The sequence below is a fragment of the Vicugna pacos genome, chromosome 6 (genome assembly GCF_048564905.1).
Source record: "Vicugna pacos chromosome 6, VicPac4, whole genome shotgun sequence".
NCBI classification, from domain to species: domain Eukaryota; kingdom Metazoa; phylum Chordata; class Mammalia; order Artiodactyla; family Camelidae; genus Vicugna; species Vicugna pacos.
Genome location: NC_132992.1, coordinates 2,661,545 through 2,680,712, shown reverse-complemented (window position 1 = coordinate 2,680,712; position 19,168 = coordinate 2,661,545). Strand labels below are relative to the sequence as shown.

General features: G+C 40.4%; 1 protein-coding gene and 1 long non-coding RNA gene across 4 annotated transcripts in view; one reads left to right on the top strand and one right to left on the bottom strand.

Annotated features, from left to right (window-relative positions):
* AAGAB (alpha and gamma adaptin binding protein) overlaps nt 1–19,168 on the bottom strand; it is a 56,229-nt gene that overhangs the window by 25,738 nt on the left and 11,323 nt on the right. For both annotated transcript variants that reach the window (XM_015243877.3, XM_006209625.4), the window contains exons 2-5: nt 15,010–15,200; nt 14,787–14,883; nt 14,348–14,437; nt 10,963–11,046 (exon numbers count right to left, since the gene is read on the bottom strand). In XM_015243877.3, coding sequence (XP_015099363.2) covers nt 10,963–11,046; nt 14,348–14,437; nt 14,787–14,883; nt 15,010–15,200 — 462 coding nt within the window. The remainder of the gene's footprint in view (nt 1–10,962; nt 11,047–14,347; nt 14,438–14,786; nt 14,884–15,009; nt 15,201–19,168) is intronic.
* LOC140696756 (uncharacterized) lies at nt 15,996–18,768 on the top strand. Of its 2 annotated transcripts, none has more exons than XR_012073233.1 (4): nt 15,996–16,061; nt 16,451–16,488; nt 17,658–17,703; nt 18,621–18,768. It is a non-coding gene; the product is annotated as an uncharacterized lncRNA (long non-coding RNA). The 2 variants fall into 2 exon arrangements; XR_012073232.1 differs by having other exon boundaries at nt 16,020–16,333.

Below are 19,168 nucleotides of genomic sequence, written 5' to 3'. Positions count from 1 at the left end.
TACCCTACACTACAGATTCCAATTAAATCCCTTCTCAGCTTTGGTTTTTCCAAACTCATCATTTAGACAATCTCTATTCTTCCCATCCCCCGTGGTCACTTCAACAGCTCTGAGTTAAATCATTTCCATTGGAACTTTTGTCTCCTCCAAGGAAGATTAGAAAGAAGAGTGATCAAAATGAAAGCCAGTAACAGGGAGAGGCAGGGAAGACACACCGCAGAGGACACTTTCACCACTGTTCTCAGCTCTACGACACAAAGTGACATCAATATCCTTCCCTGGAGCTACCAGCCTGACACACTCTACCTGCTGAGAATTAACAGGACGGTTCTTTGCTTTCTCTCTGCAGCTAGCTGCTTCTAGGACCGCTTCACAAAGTACTGAGGCACCTGTTTTCAGAAGCATTCAACCAAAAATGGAGGGCGACCATCTGGCAAGAATGCTACAGAAGCTCTTCGTGTACTGGATGGAACAGACCAGCTCAAAAGTGCCTGTGAGTTTTCTTTCTAAAAGCAGTCAAGAGATAAGTCATCCTGTCAATCAACTGGTGATACCGGCTCACCAGCTTAAGTCGCTGTCAATGGGGGCCGAGCTAATAGCTCCAGAGGGCGGGCTAGTATTTGATTTGCTCTCCCCTACTCCCAGGGGGCTTGGCTGAGAATCACTGGATTAAATGACTTCTGAAACCTCCTCTGAATAGGAAAGCCTACTGATACTCTCACACAGACAACAGTTAACGGCCAGTGTCTAAGACCCCTTGTTACCATCACCCAACCATTCCCCCCGTTTCTTCACAATTTTAATGACTGGCTCACGGTCATTTTCTCCAATCCTACTTCTGCCTGAATTCTTAGCAAGTTCAATCTACACACAGGTGGCCCTTCCCAGAACCTGACTCGGCTCATTAAACTTGTTTTGTTGATGCTGTCCTCTGCCCTGCTTCAGCCATGTGTTCCCATGGTCACACCATGAGATCTTCTGTTTACCAACTACAACCCCTCCATCATCTCAATTTCATGCATCCCACTCTCTGGCCACCCCACATCTTCCCAGGTCACCCCTGCCCTTACAGTACCTCAACCTGACTATCCTTCAACTCCACTGGGATCTCCAGACAACCACCTTCTGCACTGACCCTGTCCCCACTGATCTTCTCTCTCCTTTTCTTACCCATCTTAACTTCCACGGTCAATCATTACAACCATTCTCTTACATACACTGCCTAACCCCTTGCCTCGCTCTTGCTTCATAAAAGCACAACTGATTAGTCCATGTTAGGAACCATGTAGCTGAAGGCAGCTGGGGAGACAGCCCCCCACAGGCACACACCCCCCTATGCTGCCTGGCTCTACTATGAATTCCTCACACCAGACTTCCAGCAGGCCCCTTCATGCTGTCCAGCAGTCATTCATGTCTATCGTTTCAGCTTCATTCGCATCCATCCCTAGGTTCATCTACTCTCTCTCTCTCTCTCTCTCGGATGACATTCACATTTTCTCTCTCCTCCAACCCTAATGCTACTCTGCTCTCAGCTGATAACCTGGCTTCCTACTGAGAAAACTGAAGCAATCCAAAGAAACTTCCCCAGATTTCCATGCCACACCTCCCCGACCCAGCAACACCTGCACCCACATCCTCCCCTCCTGCCTCTTTCCACGGACTTCCTTTCCCCTCCTCCCCACGGCCAGCCCCTCCACTGCCCCACCCCACCTACTTAAAGACATCACTCCAGCACTTCTGCCTTCTCACCTCCTTCACCAGTTTTCTGCTCTTTCCTGGATCTTTCCCTTCAGCCTAGGAAATGCTGCTCCTGTTCTCATCTTAAAAAAATAAAACTCAACCACACTCTTCTCACTAGTACCCACCTATTTCTTTACTCCTCTTTCCTGCAAAACTTCCAGAATGGTTTAGAGTCACCTTCTCCAATTCCTCTCCTCCCAACCTCTCTTAAACCTGCTTCACTGAAACTGCTCTCCTCAAGGTCACTGATGACCTCCACACTGCTAAACCCCAAGGTCAATCCTCGCTCTCACCTCACTGGGCGTGTGAGCGGCACTGGCACAGCTGAGCCCTCCTTCCACCTGACAGCACTCCCCTTGTGCTTGCAGGACTCTGCACCCTGCACTTTCCCACCCCACCCATCACCCTTTCTTCCTTAGTGTCCCCGGCTGGTTCCTTCTCCTCCTGCTGTCCTCCTCACGGTGGGATGCCCCTGGTCTGAGTCTTTGGTCCTCTTTACTCACTACACTTACTCCCTTGGTGATCTCATCCAGGTTCAAGGTTTCAAATGCCAAGCATATGCCTCCTTTCACAAACCCCTCACCTCTATCCATCCGGCTACTTGGTCCCTCCACTTGGAAGTCTAGTGCCCATCTCAAAGTTAACACGCTCAGAACTAGATGACTCCTGGATCACTCTGCCCCGCGAAGTCCGCTTCCCCTGCGGCTTCCTCACTGCAGCTGATGGCAACCCTTCAGATCGCTCAGGCCCCAGCCCTGGAGTCCTCCTTGACGGCCCTCTACCTCTCACATCTCACTTCCAAACCCTTGGGAAATCACGCTGGAATGACCTGAAAATAGATCCAGCACTGGACCTTTTCTCATTCCGTACATTGCTACGACTCTCGTGGCCACTCGGCCACCACTCTTTCACCTGGAGTATCACCGTCGCCTCCTAAGAGAGCTTCCCGGTCCCTCACCTCCTCCGCCATCTATTCCCCACAAAGCAGCCAGAGAGCTCTTCATAACTGTGAAGTCAGATCATGTTATTCTTCTATTCAGCAAAAGCTTCCCAGCTGACCCTGAGTAAACGTGAAAGTCACTACGATGGCCGACAAGGCTCTAAATAATCTGGTCCTCCGCTCTCTCTCTGACCTCCCCTCCCCTAGCCGCAGTGCGTTTCTCGATATGCTTCAAACAATTCAGCATCCCTTCTCGAACTCAGGGCCTTCGCTGTAGCTTTCCCATGGCTGCTCCACTCTTCTCCCAGACACCCGCACGGCAAATACCTCCTCCCCCTCCTCACACCTCAAGCTCTCAAGAAGACCTGCTTGGACCACCCTCTTTAATACTGCAATCTACCCAGCCATCCCCACACCCCTAGCCCTGCCTTATTTTCCCTCTCAGGTCACTCATCGTCTTCTAACACACTGTTCAACTTACTAACTACTTGTACCACCTCCTGACCACTGTCTCCCACCAGAATGAAAACTTCACAAGGACAGAAATGTTGGTTTTGTTCCCTGACGTATCCCCAGCACACAGACCAATGTCTGGCACCTAGTACTCAGTAAGAATTTTTCTGAATGAATGAATGAATGAATGAACATTTGAAATACGATCTTAAATTGTGAACCAGTAAGAAATTTGAGGTCAACAGAAGAAAAACTCAAAATGGTCCAGATACAGCAAGGGTCTCAGCTGCGCCCCAGACAAGCAGCTACTTACAAAAGCCATCTTGCTCCTTTCTGGTCTCAAGGAGGATTATTTACCACAAGCACTGCTGACCTTGTCACACTAGCCATACTAGAAACACGCACCAAGGGAGCACAGAGGACAGGGCCCACTATTTCCACCTCTGCCTCCAGGTGCCTCTACATTAAGCACAGCCCCGTCCCTCCCCTCTGGCTTTGTATGTCAGAGGAGTGATGCCAAGACCCCATGCCTTAGGAAAGGGAGAAAGTCAATCAGTCAGGGGGCTAATGCAGCTTCCAGAATGCCTACTTTATTCCCACGGATTAAGCACAGACTCCTACAAGTTAGAACTAGATGACTATCATTTATGCCAGTGGTTCTCAACCAGGGCTGCGTATCTGAATTCCTGAGACACCTAAAAAATACTGTAGCCACCCCTCCCCTCTAAGAGAAATGGTCTAGGTGAGACCCAGACCGCACAGGTCATAAAAGTTTTCCCGGTGATTCAACTGTGCAGCCAGGGCCATGGATGGAGACCAACCTCATTTTCCAGATTAAATATGAAGCCTGCACAGAGTAAGATGTGCCTAATGGCACACAGTGAAGTGGCAGTGTTGGGACAGGAAACTCATTTGATTCTGTAGAGAAACAGCAGTAAAGGAGAGATGTTTCATCACAACATAATAATTTATAAGGCTGCGTGTTACAGGAGTTAAATGCATGAGACATCAAAATTATAGAGATCCAAGTTCAGATCAGGGGCTTTGATAGTTAATAGCTAATACCTGTGGTCCTTAAACTTGGCTGCATATTGTAATTACCTGGGGATAATTACTCTGAGAAGGTTTTCTAAAATCTCTAGGCCCAGGCCTCACCTCCTAACAACTGATACAGAATCTCTAGGAGTGAGATGCAGGCATCAGTACTTTTTGAAGTTCCCCGGGTGACTGCAGTGTGCAAACAAGGTTGAGAACTGATGACTTCCATGACCTTGGGGAAATTACTTGACCTCTCTATGCCTAACTCATTCAGGTCCTATGATGAAATATGGGAACATCTGGACAGAAGCGGCTCATCAGCACGATCACTTCCTTCTACCGCCGCCACCGCCCCTTCTACCATTAGTATCATTAGTGACACTATTCCCTTCCTCCCACCATTCCTCCCTCCCTTCTTTCCTCTCTCCTTCTTACTGAGATATCATTTACATATCTTAAGATTCATCTTCTCTAAAGTATAACATCTGGTTGTTTCTAGTATGTTCACAAAGTTGTGTAACCATCACTTTGTAATTCCCAAACTCTTTCGTCACCCCAAAAAGAAATTCCATATCCCCTCTTTCCAGCCCCTGGGAACCACTGATCTATTTTCGGTCTATGAATTTATTCTGACACTTCATTTAAGTACAATCACTAAAATATGTGGCCTTTGCATCTGGCTTTTATTCATTTAAGCAGAATGTTTTTGAGGTTCATCCATGTTGTAGCAGGCAACCATGATGTTTCTTTTGGTGGCTGAATAATATTCCATTGTAGGGGTATTCTTTTCAGCAGTTGCTTCCAGTCCAGCAGCTGTTTCCACTTTCCTGTCTATTATGAATGGTGCTTCTAGGAACACGTGTGCACAAGTTTTCTCTCTGGTGTCGTACCTATGAGCGGAATTGCTGGGTTATGCGATTTAACTTTTAGAGCAATCACTCCTGTTCAACAGTGGCTGCAGCCCTGTTTTCCACTCCTGCCACCAGTGTATGAGGGTTCTAGTTCCTCCGTATCCTCACCAACACTTGTTACTGTCTCTTTTTGATTACAGCCAACGTGGTGGGTATGAAGTGGTCTCACACTGAGTTTGTGATTTCCCTGACGCCTAATGATGCTGAGCATCTTTTCATGTACTTACTAGCCATTTGTGTGTCTTCTCTGGAAAAATGTCTGTTCAACTCCTTCCACCATTTTTAAATTGGGTTGACTTTTTATTACTAAGCCGTATGAGCTCTGTATACATTCTAGATACTAGATCCTTATCAGATATACGTATGGTTGATAAACACTTCCTACCATTCTGCAGGTTATCTCTCCCCTTTCCTAAGTGTCCTTTGAAGTCCAATCTTGATGAAGTCCAATCTATTTCTGATTTGGTTGTTTCCGTACCATTAACTTTTGTGTGTATGTGTGTGTTTTCAGCTCCAAGGTACATTCTTCATTTCTTTTTTTTTAAATTGAAGTATGGTTGATTTACAATATTGTGTTAGTTTTAGGTATACAGCAAAATAATTCAGTTTTATATGCATGTATCTTTTTCCGATTATTTTCCATCATAGGTTATAAAAAGATATTGAATACAGTTCCCTGTACTATACAGTAAATCCTTATTGCTTACCTATTTCACATAGTTTGTATCTGTTCATCCCATACTCCTAATTTATCCTTCCCTTCCACCCCCACTTGCCCTCTGCATCATTAACTTTTGAGGAAGAGACTAGGAGCGAAAAATTATTAGGTTATTCTATTACCAGGTTAAGTTGTTCAGACTTTTAATAACCAAAGGACTGAGCTGTCTATTCATTTAAATCAGGAATTCACACTTAGGAAACACAGCCACTTTATCCTGGTGGAAGACAGGAAGGAAGCTACTCATTTCTAAGTTTTTAATTAACTAGATTTTCACATTAAGCATTTGGTTTTTGAATGCCAAGTGGCCAGTAAACCACAAAGAAATAAAACCCTAGGCAGATCTGTATGTTTTCAGGGATATTTGCCATACAGCTAAATTTTCATAGTCCTTACTAGAATTGGAAATGTTTTTTAAGATGAGCACATTTTAAATGTATTTTTAACGAGTTTCAAACTAATATTTTTCTGAATCAGTACAAAATTAAAGATCAGTATGGCAAAACCTCAGTATTCTAATACTGCTTGATAAATACCAAATAGATAATACATAATCCAAAGTAATTAATTGAAATTATGTAACCAGCATTGTAATAATCCCAAAGAATCAACTGTAATTACAGTATTACAGTCATTTTTTCTAATAAAAAAATCCCAGTCTTTTGAGGAATCTCCATACTGTTTTCCACAGTGGCTGCACCAAACTGCATTTCCACCAGCAGTGTAGGAGGGTTCCCTTTTCTCCACAGCCCCTCCAGCATTTGTCATTTGTGGACTTTTGAAAAAAACAGGGGGAGGGTATAGCTTAAGTGGCAAAGCACAGTGCTTAGCATACACAAGGCCATGGGTTCAGTCCCCAGTATCTCCTCCAAAAATAAACAAGTAAGTAAACCTAATCACCTCCCCCCAAAAAAATTGTTTTAAATTTTTAATTAAAAATTATTTTAATTAATTTAATTTTTAAAATTAATTTAATTTTTAAAAATTTTAAATTAAAAAAAAACCCAAAAAACTAGTCATGAATATCCTAAAAGTGACACTTTTAGGTGGCACTACTGTCCACATTTCCCTGTTTCACATTCAGTATGGTATTTACTATGTTACATATCATCAATTTCTGCTACAGGAGCCCATTTCTAATTTGTTCAGTTTCTTTATTTCCTCCCTCTGTATAGATTTTGAAGTTTGTAAATGCTTTTTTCATTGATAGCCAAAATCATACAATTTCTCCCCCGTAACCTGTTCATGTGGTGATTCAAATAGATTTTTCTTTTATTAAAGAATGCGACACTTGGAATAACCCAACTAGGTCATATTATATTCTCTTTATGTATTTCTGGGTTAGGGTTGCTAATATTTTGATTAAAATCATGGCATCTATGTTCATAAATGAGATGGCCTCTAATAAGTTTCTTCACTGGTACTACCTTTAGGGATTTGGATTGTTTTAAGCTAGCCTTAGAATGAATTAGGTAAGCTGCCTCTCTTACCGTTCTCTAAACTCTTGTGTAAAAATTTATTCCTTCCTTAAACAACTAGCTGCATATCCAATAGAAAGACAAACAAAAAAAGAATTACCTCTAATATCTTTCTTTACTTTGTCAACCAACTATTTGATTTAAATTTTTTTCTAGTTTAAAAAGCTTTGAGTGCTGATGGCTGCACGACTATGTGCATGTACCTTAATGCCTCTGAACCGTATACTTACACATGGTAAATTTCATGCTATGTATATTTAACCACAATTTTTGAAAAGTAAGAGAAAAACAGAAGGAGAGAAAGATAAAAATGGGGGAAATGAAAGAGAAAGAGAAGTAGAAAAGACAGAGATCCTCCAAACAAATAAACCAGTGTGAGCACCTGCTGGCAGACAACACTCAAAACTATACTTCAATAAAATATTAAAAAAACAAAAACAAACAAAAAAAACCAACAGTCTACTGGGAAGCCGGCACAGTTCCCTAAGACCACCAGCAAAGTAAGACTCTGCAGAGAGCGCAGGAGGCAGGGCAATCCTGGGACAGTAACATGACTCACCATATATTCATACAGAGCTGTGTCTCTAAGATGTGGGGCTATATACAAGGATGTCCCTTATGCTTCCTAAGATGAGGGTTGCATCCAAATATTGCTGAATTTCCATATCTAGGGCTCCTCTGAGAGGACAAGTTACGTTTCCTTCACACCATGTAGGTCAAGATCCTCTTAAACATGGAACTAAGCTAGTGGCAATATTTTGGCTTTTTGGTTAACAGCAAACCAATGTTACCACCACTGCAGAGAAAGAGTGAAATAAAACGAAGATACATCTAGGCAAAGAACCACGAAAAGCCCACAGTGGGCCTCCTTGCTCTGTAGTTCTCTTTAAGAGTACTGGTTAGTGCATCTGACTGCCCTTTACGACTAGAATAACATTCTGTTATTCTTATTTTGTAGTTGGCTTTATTCCTTTGATAACTATGTAAGTTTAGAAAGCTAAAGATCTAATCTGTTCTTAGGAACAATAATTAGTACATACATGAAAACTTTCAAAAAGTGCCGTATACTGTATATACGTATTTACATGCAATATAATGTGTATGTGCAGTCGAACTGGAATAATTCTACATAATAAAACTGAAAAAGGGAAAAAATACTTTTATATATGATACCATAATAATGGATAACCATCATTATACATTTATCTAAATGCCAAAATTGTACAACACTAACAGTAAACCCTAATGTAAACCATGGGTGATTACGATGAGTCAATACAGGTCCATCAACTGAAACAAACGTACCACTATTCTGGGGTGCTGATAAGAGGGAGCCCATACATGCGATGGGGTAGGAGACATATGGGAAATCCATATACTTTCCTCTCAGTTTTTCTGTGAATCTAAAACTGCTCTAAAAAAAGTAGTCTTAATGATAACAATAAAGAATTTAATACTTGCACAAAGAAAAAGAGTACTGTTTAGTGTCTGAACAGCATTTTTTTTTTCAAAAAATACCTTTGACCATAATTCCAAAGTAATAAAGTATATTCAGTCCAACTTCTAAATTTATAGCTATAAATGTAAATTACAAGGCAGCACTTCTTTAATGTATAAACTTGGGGGACAGATTTTTTCAAAAAGTGACTGAAGCCAAATAAGCTCTTCTGAAAATATTTCTCATAAATATAACAAGCACCACTGAATATAATGTTATTCCAGACTGATCCAATTTAGGTACCATACCTTAAACGCACTGTTATAGTGAAGACAGTCGACAGCAATGCCTCACTATGCTACGTTTTCAACAAGAAATGATGAAAGAATGAATGGGAAGGACCAAGCCTCAAGGGGAGCTTGTTCTGGTAACAAGGAGATGACAACATAGGCTAAAATCTCTTCACTTTTTCTAGATCTGTCATGGCCTTAACCTGATTGCTGCTACAACAGAATAAAATCTAATTTATCTGTGCAATTCAATGTAACAGACATATTAGATTCCCCCTAGAAAGAATAAAGTGAGGAGAAAGGAGACAGAAGGAAAGGGGAGGAATACCTTTCTATGCCAGGAGGAAATTCTCCAGTGATGGCGTGGGCTAGAACAGATCTCAGGCAAGCTAAGGGGCGCCCAGCTCACTTTACACTCAAGGGTCAACCAAACACTGAAATGAAATATTCTACTTCTATAAAACTGATCTTCCACTTGACCCTTTATCTCAGTGAAGATGGGGTGAGCTCACTTAAATATGACTTTTCTTATTCCTTTCTGTAGTGTTTCACCCAGCATAACATGCCCACTGAGGCTGCCAAGTGCTACAGAGAAGAGCAAAACGCTGCGGAGGCCACAATTCCTGAAGAAATATGTTATAGGTGGAATTATATCCACCCTCAAATTCATATGTTGAAGTTCTAACCCCCAATACTTCAGAACATTACCTTATTTGCAGATACAATTAGCTAGGGGGAAATCATGTTGGGGTAGGTGGGCCCTTAATTCATTATGACTATTATCCAATAGCAAAGACGTGAACAGAGACAGGCACCCAGGAGGATACCTCGTGAAGACTGGAGTGACGCCACTGCAAACCAAAGAACTACCAGAAGCTAGAAGAGAGACCTGGAACACATCCTTCCCCAGCATCTTCCGAGGGAGCACAGCCTTGCTGACACCTCGATTTTGGACTTCTGGCATCTAGAACTGTGAGGCAATAAATACTTGCTGTATTTTGTTAAGCCTCCAGTTTGTTGTATTTTGTTTCTGCAGCCTCAAGCAAACTGCTACAGACATTAAGAGGCTGATGCACACCAACGAGCCTACTCCCTTCTGACTGCATTTCGGACGCAGCTTCTCCCCCCACGCCTATGGCCGGCACGGGAGCCCAGGCCCGAGCGCTGAGCTGCAGCCGCAGCTGCCCGGTCTCCTGACTTCAGGCTCTACCTCCACGTGCTTCAATCGCCTGCATACCACCACGGCATGAACCTTTCAAGATGCCAACTTCTCTGCACTACTCTCTGGTGAACAAAATCTCTAGTACAGGAAAAAGCCCAGATTCTCCTGCCTTGAATACAGGCCTCTCTCTTCTAAGCTAGCTCCAGCTGCTAGGTGAGAGTCTTCCAGTGGCCCTAGAACATAAACCTTCATTCTCCATGCCACACTTCCTGCCCTGCTTGCCACTCTCGGCCCACCCCTTCACCAACCTCAATCTTGACCATCTCATGAGGACGGCTGCCAAGACCCGCTTTCACCTTGACACTCTCTCTATGCTCAAGCCCGCAGTAAAGGCCACATCTCTGGTCTTGATGCCTTTGCTGCTTTTATCAGTCATTCTGCACACATCAAAGGCTGCCTTGCACGGTTACCCAGCATTTTATAAGTGCACACTTTGGGCCTATGAGATCCTTAAGGATAGGATTCATATTTCACAATTTTGGGGTATTTCTCAAAGTCAAAGACAATGCCAGGCATATTACAGGCAAGCTCTAAATTCTTGAATTAACTATTAAACGAACATTTAAAATTCTTAGAAATGGTACTTTTGGCTCTTCTTTGACCTGGGGACTTAAAATTGAACAAATCTGCAGATTTGATACAACCCTAATGCTTCCACATATATCCAAAGAATTTAAAACTTCCAAGAAACAGGAGAAAAAACGCTGTAGGGCCTTCAGTCTCAAGTTACTTACCATTCTTCATCACTACATTGGGCCAGACGTTGGCATTCAAGGCTTGGACAATTCGCTTTACTCCTGTGGATTCTGGGAAGTCATCTAATCAGGGAGGAGAAATACATAAATTTAGGCGCACACTTATACATACATACATACATACCTACAACTGTCCCTCAGTATCCGTGGGGGGCTGGTTCCAGGATCCCCCATGGATACCAAAATCTGTGGATGCTCAAGTCTCTTATATAAAGTGGCACAGTATTCGCATATAATCTATGTACATCCTCCAATATACTTTAATCATCTCTCGATTACTTATGGTACCTACTACAATACAGATTTTTTGGAACTTTTTGGAATTTTTTTCTGAATATTTTTGGCCCTCTACTGCTTGAATCCGTGGCCGTAAAATCCCTGGACGCAGAAGGCTAACTATATGTGTATATATAAGCCCTCAAGCCACGTTTTAAAATAACTGTGGCTTAATTATCTTGCTTATTTACTTGTTACTTCACATTGTAACTTACGTCATAAGGAAAAATATTGAGCAAATACAGAGCTTAGAGCTCCTGATAAGAATTATCTAGAAACTAAAACAATTAAATAAACACACAATATAAAAGGTTTATATAATAAAGTCAACCCCATTACCTCATCAATGGAATCCACTCATATTCCCCTGAAAATGTTAGTTTCCATCAATTACACAATCCTAGGATAGTACTAGAAATCCCAGTCTTGGCTATTTACAGACAGTGAGTTTCCTGAGGGCAGGAATCGTTCTCTTTGTGTGCTATAAAATCTTGTAAATGCCCTAACTTCTCCTAGGAACTATACAACGATAAGTACTGTTTATAACACATATTCAGAGAACAACTTCTTGATGAGAGAAAGTTTAAGAGAGAGAAGTGAAATTACTATAACCATAAGTGAAGGAGACAGCCAAAGGGTCATTGAAAAAAAAAAAAAACTTAGTTTAGCGTGTCTAGAATTTAACAGATACTGCTCAAAATAACAGGGCAATAATCTGACAGTGTATTAGTAATAAGGCTGTATTCTTAGCTACAATGTAGGTAAGAGTGTACAAAGGAAATGGAGAGCCTTCAGTTAACGAGTTTTGTAAGACTGCATGCAGAAAATAACAGCAGAAATAGTTTTCATGCTGTTTAAAGAGAAAAGTCTAACAGTTTACAGAGCACAGTCCACAGACAGCCTGTCTCTAGTGGCCTGGCCTGGCCCTAGTGGCCTGGCCTGGCCCTGGGTGGTTTAACAGGAAGAGCAGAGAATCAGAAGTTAGGAGATATGAATTTGAACCCAGGCTCTATAACTTACTAGCTATTTGACTAAGGGCAAATTACTCATGCTGTTCTCAAACACAAGTGGGGATGGCACCACTCTGCACCTCTCCCAGAGAGAAGGCGTGCTGGAACTGACGATTTACTGGTGTGACCTTTCCTTCTAGACTGGAAACTTGTGAAGGCAGGAATCATGTCTTCTTGAGTTCGTTATTCCCACTCCCTAAACTAACACGGTGCCTGAAAGACGGCTGCATTCAGGAACTGATGAGCTGACGACTCATTTACAGAACACCAACCCACCCACCAACCTAGCAGAAACATGGGCAGGACTAAACTGCAGACGCCCTACACAGATGCACATATCACCATCGACGTTTAAATGAAGAAATAAAAGGCATGTTTATCTTAACTATGAATGATTCACTTCTTGAAAGAATAACTAATACTTCAGATGGTCTAACCAGGAACCAAAAATATGGTCTGAAATAAAGAGCTAGAATCAATAAGATGAATTTAACACGAACAAGCACCAAGTCTCATACTGATGTTCAACTAATACATGTCAATAAAGGGTGAGGGTCTATGGCTTGGGAACATCTGCATTAAAACAGTCTAGGAAGGTTTTAGTCACTTTACCTAAAGATGATATGTTGACATCTCTTTGAAGACTGAGATGAATTAATACAACATTATTCGGACAAGGAGCGAGAAGCAGCACAGTGGTATAAAGGAGCAGAGATTCCAAAATAAAACCAGATAAAATAAATGCCTCAAATTCTGACTCTCAAGAACAATAAGAAGAGAACATTCTAGTGCCAGAAGTGAACAATCACACACATGCTTATACACACAAAACAGGGTACAAGTTTTAGGAGTCCTAGAAAAACATGAAAGATAAATTATACTTATTAATTTTCAATATTCTTAAAAATGTACATGGGGGAAAAAAATCAGCCTTTCTATTTAATTTTTGTCCTTTTCTTCTCTGGCGGGGCTTTATTCCTGAAGACAAAAACCATTTGGAAAAATTCTAAAAAAGCCAGAATATAGAAAAATAATTCTTAATTTCTTTTTTTTAAAAAAATATAGGCTTCCTGCAATGAGTACTTACAGCCTCCCTAGGTATTTTAATTCACATTAGCTGCCCTGCTTAGAATGTCTGTTGCAACAACTGGCATCTCCCTGCCAGTCCTCTAAGTCCAGGACCTTCTCCATTTCTTCCCCATGGAGCAGCTGACATGTGAGAGCTCATGGTGCCAACGCATCCTTTGAGCTTCTAAAGAGAAATAATCTCCTCGTCTCTGAAATTCCATAGCACCAGTAACTTTTTAATAATACTTAAGACGTTCCAATTGGTAATTCAGTTGTCTGTGTACATGTTTCATCTCTTGCACTAGAGGATAAGGTTTTGGTGGGCCAAAACCCATCTGATCTTGGTAGACCCCAGAGCAGCTAACACAGCTGTACTTTGAAGGAGAAAAGATGGGTAGAGGGATGGGGGAAGGGGAAGAAGCAGAAAGTCTATTGTGAAGGAGAAGGAAGTACAGAGCCACCCCCGGAAGGCAGGGAGGGGTGACAGTGCATTCTGGGTCTATCTTTGGCGTCTAATGTCCAGAAGACATACGCATAGTATCGGCATGCCTCAGGGGTTCCTGGGAATTCAGCCTCTGGTTACTACAGATTAAAATAAGCACGACTCAACTGAGTGGAAAATAAATTCCTTTTCAAAATGCAATGTCAAAAAAAAAATTCAAAATAAGGAACATAAACTTTAACCATTTATGAATATAGGTCAAACCCTCCTTTGCTGGTAGCAGAGAAAGGATAAGAGACTGGGGAAATGACTAAGATTTAAGGTAGAAATGTCTACCTGTAGCCACAAGAGGAAAAGAAAAATTCAAAAGTCCTAAAATGGGTGGTAAAACCACATAAATGGGTTATTCAATTAACAGATCACATCCGTGGATTTTGCACAAATATTTTCAAAGAGCTCAGGAAGAAACATTTTTTGAGTATCACTTTGATTGTTCTTCCCTGCATTCAAATAATCTCTCATATCTGAATCCAAACACCATGTTTTCTCCTGACACACAAATACTCACCATCCTCCTCAGGCAACTCTTCGGGACTAAGTTCCACCAATTCAAAGCCATGTTTGATACACCATTCTTGAGCTTTCTGTCGGTTTACACCTAAAATAACATGCAAGACATTCTTTATAAGCAAAAATAAAACACAACATGAATATTGCCGCAATACCCTCCCCAGATCTCAAAGCGTTACCTTTCATGTTAACGTTATGCTAAAGGCATCCAACATAAACCAATATAAAGAAAACCCGAAAGTCTGAGAAACCCAGTGTCCATTCTTTAAAAATAAAATGTAAAGAGTGCAAGATTTCAAAGAGAAAGAGCTGAAAGTATTTTTGTAAGGTAATAAAATCACATTAAGATGTACTTTCTAAGTTATGGGAACCAATGCATTGTTTACCAAGGAACGGCAAATGTGTGTACCAACCACAGTCCCACTGGAGCGCCTTACCGTTTTCAGAGACTCTATCACAAACCAAGATCATCACCTCAGGTAACCATGCTTCTGCCAGGGGAAGCCATGAGGAAACACTATCAAGACCAGATTTCTAGAGGGAGGAGAAACAAACACATGAACAGAAACAGGACAAGAGACATTAAGAGAACTCACAGGGGAAAAAAGAGAAACGGCAAAATGATTTCTTATTCAAGGTCCGTGGGAAACAAAATCTTACTTGTGTGCTGTCAAAGTAAACCACAAGGGCTTGGACAGAGTCTGCAATGTCTGCAGTGACGAGAAACTTGTTTGGCACCACACATAGATTGATATCTGCTGAATAGTATTTATTATCAATGGTCCAGGGATAAAATCTCACAGCATCGTCGGCAGTCACTTCCACAATAAGATCTTCTGTTCCAAGGATATCTAAATAAATGACACAACATTACCATGGAAAATGCAAAACCAACATTCACTGGTCAATTTTCTCAGTAAGATACCAAATTAATAATGTACTTTTCACTGCTTCTCTTTATACAAGGATTTCAAAGGGCATCCCATTTATTAGGGTATTTTCTTCTCTGATCATTTGGCTGTAAAAGTAATGGTGACATAGGTTAATTCAATTAATTGGCTTCTGTCTTTCAGAACACAAAAACTATTGTGACCAGATAGACACTAGCAAAGACCAAAACAGTCATCTAACCAAATGCTCAGAAAAGAGCAAGAAGAGAAAGAATGACATTTATTTTATTGCTTACATACTTCATGGGAGCTGAAAGATTATAAAAATTGTCAACAGTTTCTAACTATTCTGTACCTACTGCAAGCTAAAAGGAAGACAGCAGCAAGGCTAAGTCATTAATAAAATGGAAGAGCTAGACACAGTCCCTGGGCTGAATGCTCAGACATTAATTCAACTAGTGAAATAAAAGAACAGATATTGATAAATGACCCCATTCCATTTATATTCAGTCTTCTTTAGTTTCTTTGAAAGCCAACTCAAATTCTTGTTGACAAAGACACTTCTGGCAAATTTTAAATGAAAGGATTTGGGAAATTACTAAATCATTCAGAAGTCCATGTGCAGCATGGGTATAACAAATGAAATTCTTACAGTAAAAGCCAAGTCAGTCATGAACAAACAGAGATGTGGCCATGGAATCATTGGAGCATTCTGTCATAATAATGTCATACAATATTTAGAACTGGAAGAGACATCAGAAATTGTTCCAACCCAAGCTCCATCTCTCATGCCCGTACCCAAAACCTCCATTTTATCCAGAGGTGGAAATGAGCTCAGAGAAGTGACATGACATGCCACTAATAATGGGTTATTATAAGAATATATAGCAAAAGGGCCACAAACTCCTTTTCAATGCATGCTAAGAGGAGTATATAAAATATTCCTCAAACTCATGACTTGCAAGACACAGAAGACTAGAAGTTAAATTTTAAATTCCAGAGCTAAGATTATATATTTGGAACATTCCCATAGTTTGGGAGTAAATTATTTAGTCCCAAAGACTGCTGGGAATAATGTATGATCTATGAAGCGTGTATGTGTGTATTACTTTCATCGGTAAACTTTCATCATATGGTTATTAAGGTAATGAAACCTTTTTTTTATTTGGTCACGGGGAGGTAACTAGGTTTCTTTCTTTCTTCATATTTAGAGGCAGTACTGGGGATGGAACTCAGGACCTTGTACATGGTAAGTATGCACTCTACCACTTGAGCTATACCATCCCCCTAAACCTCTTTTTTTAACTAAAAAATTAAATTTCAAGTAAATTTTAGAATTTACCTTTCACATAAAGCACATGTTGAAACTAACTTGCTAAAATTTTTCACTAAAACCAGTACTGACATTCTTGAATTAACAGACGTTCTGTGCCAATACTTGAAAATCTGAGTTTACACTAAACCCATGCTAAAAAAAAATACTGACAGGTCTACTCTAAATAGAAAAGAAGCAGGATGCTACAAAAATGAGAAACTCATAACTGGAAAGGAGATAACTGCCATGAATTACAAAAAGAATAAACACAAAATTGTAAAAGAAGACATCTAAATCATTAAGAGTGGGAGAGGGAAGCAAGGAAAGCCATTGTGGAAAACGGTATGGAGATTCCTCAAAAGACTAGGAATAGACTTACCATATGATGCAGGAATCCTGCTCCTGGGCATAAATCCAGAAGGAACCCTACTTCAAAAAGACACCTACACCCCAATGTTCATAGCAGCACTATTTACAATAGCCAAGACATGGAAACAGCCTAAATGTCCATCAACGATGACTGGGTAAAGAAGATGTGGGGATATTTATACGATGGAATACTATTCAGCCATAAAAACTGACAACATAATGCCATTTGCAGGAACATGGATGTTCCTGGAGAATGTCATTCTACGTGAAGTAAGCCAGAAAGAGAAAGAAAAATACCATATGAGATCGCTCACATGAGGAATCTAAAAACAAAACAAAACATAAATACAAAACAGAAACAGACTCATAGACATAGAAAACAAACTTGTGGTTGCCAAGGGGGCGGGGGGTGGGAAGGGACAGACTGGGATTTTAGAATGCAGAATAGATAAATAAGATTATACTGTATAGCATAGGGAAATATAAACAAGATCTTGTGGTAGCTCATAGCAAAAAAAAAATGTGACAGTGAATATATATATATTCATATATAACTGAAAAATTGTGCTCTACACTAGAATTTGATACGACATTGTAAAATGACTATTACTCAATAAAAAAAGTTAAAAAAAGAAAATCTGAGTTTACTTTATCTCTTTAAGAAATCAGCAGTTCTTTTCTGTTTAATTTCTACCTAAAGTTATCATCTTTTATTAATTTTCAATCAACTCCAGAGCAGCCAGCTGCAGTGTCCCGCATGGAGCATTATGACATGTTCAGGTAAGAAATAAGCAGGAAAAACACATAAATTACTAAAATCAAAGATCCTGCTTTCATGTAACTGTCTCACAGGAGAAACAAAACAAAACAAAACAAAAAACCCAACTCCTAGATCAAAGTCTATGTTGCATCCAAACCTAACATTTCAAACTTCAAGCAGGTGGCATAGCAATGTGCCAATAAAAGCACATATGGAAGAAGGCAAACTAAACCACGGAGCGTAGCAAACAATGTAAAAACTGATTTCTGTAAAGGGTAGGAGGAGCCACCATACGAAATCAGTATTCATTCATGGGCAATTTTTTAAGGTAACAAATTGACTATTTTTTTCTTAAAGGGGGGAAGCACAAAGAGTGAAATAACACACTACGTGTTAACGGGGAAAGTCACAAGGAGCGGGGGACCAGTACCCCCCACCAGCATCACCACCAGCCCCTGATACTCCCTAACCTGGGTGTATTGATAGAACTGGAATAAAATGTGACTTATGCTTTTTGCAAATCAGTGTCTTCAACTAACATAAAAAAAATTAAACCAAATTAAATGAAAATGTCATATACTGAAAACTAACTGCAATTTAGAATATTTGGATCCATTAGGGATGGTTCATTTTATTCACTGATGTCTGAACTACAAGAGAACAAACCAATGTGTACCTCAGAGCTCTTCAAATTTCAATTACATAATACTGTCTTTGACTTTCAATAGATGAATATATTTACTCAGCATATAGAAAAAAGTTGTTTCTTTCTCTTTTCTCTAAATCCAGATGAGAACAGAACCAGTAAGTTGGGAAAATGAATTTCACCTTCCAAAGTTTAGGGAGCTGGGTAGGTTTTTGTTCTGTTTTGTTTTCATTCTTTGTGCTCAATTTGCTTATCAGATTTTTTTATTTTTACCATTTTATGTCTAATCAGATACTTTCAGCGAGGCTGCATATGGACTTTATTATCACATCTGTGCCACATCAGACTAGCGGGAGAAGACTGAAGATTATCTCATTCCAGTTCTCAGCATCAATATCATAATGTAGAGTTTAATTTAAAAAATGGAAATGTCTACACTAAGTACAGTTTTTCTCCCTCATCTTTTCTACTTGGTTTCAAATGCTTAACAAGTTCATTCTTTTCCAAATTTAAAACAAAAAGTACTCAAACACTGGTGCACAGGCCAAGAGTTTCTGGAGATCAGTTGGTACAACTCACTCACTCCTTAGATACGAAAACTGAGGACCAGAAAAAAGAAACCACTTGCCGAACAGGAGCAGAACCAAAAATACAATTCAGGTCACCAGCCTTCGTTCCTACTACACAGTGTCTGAGCTAGATCACACCCAGTGTCTAACAGTCACAAGCTGAAACTAACCTACAAGCCTACAGTATCCTCTGCCTTTTCATGAAAACCAAAAATAATAGTTGGAATCAGGGCACCAGAACATAGGAACCCGGGGTACAACTAACCCATC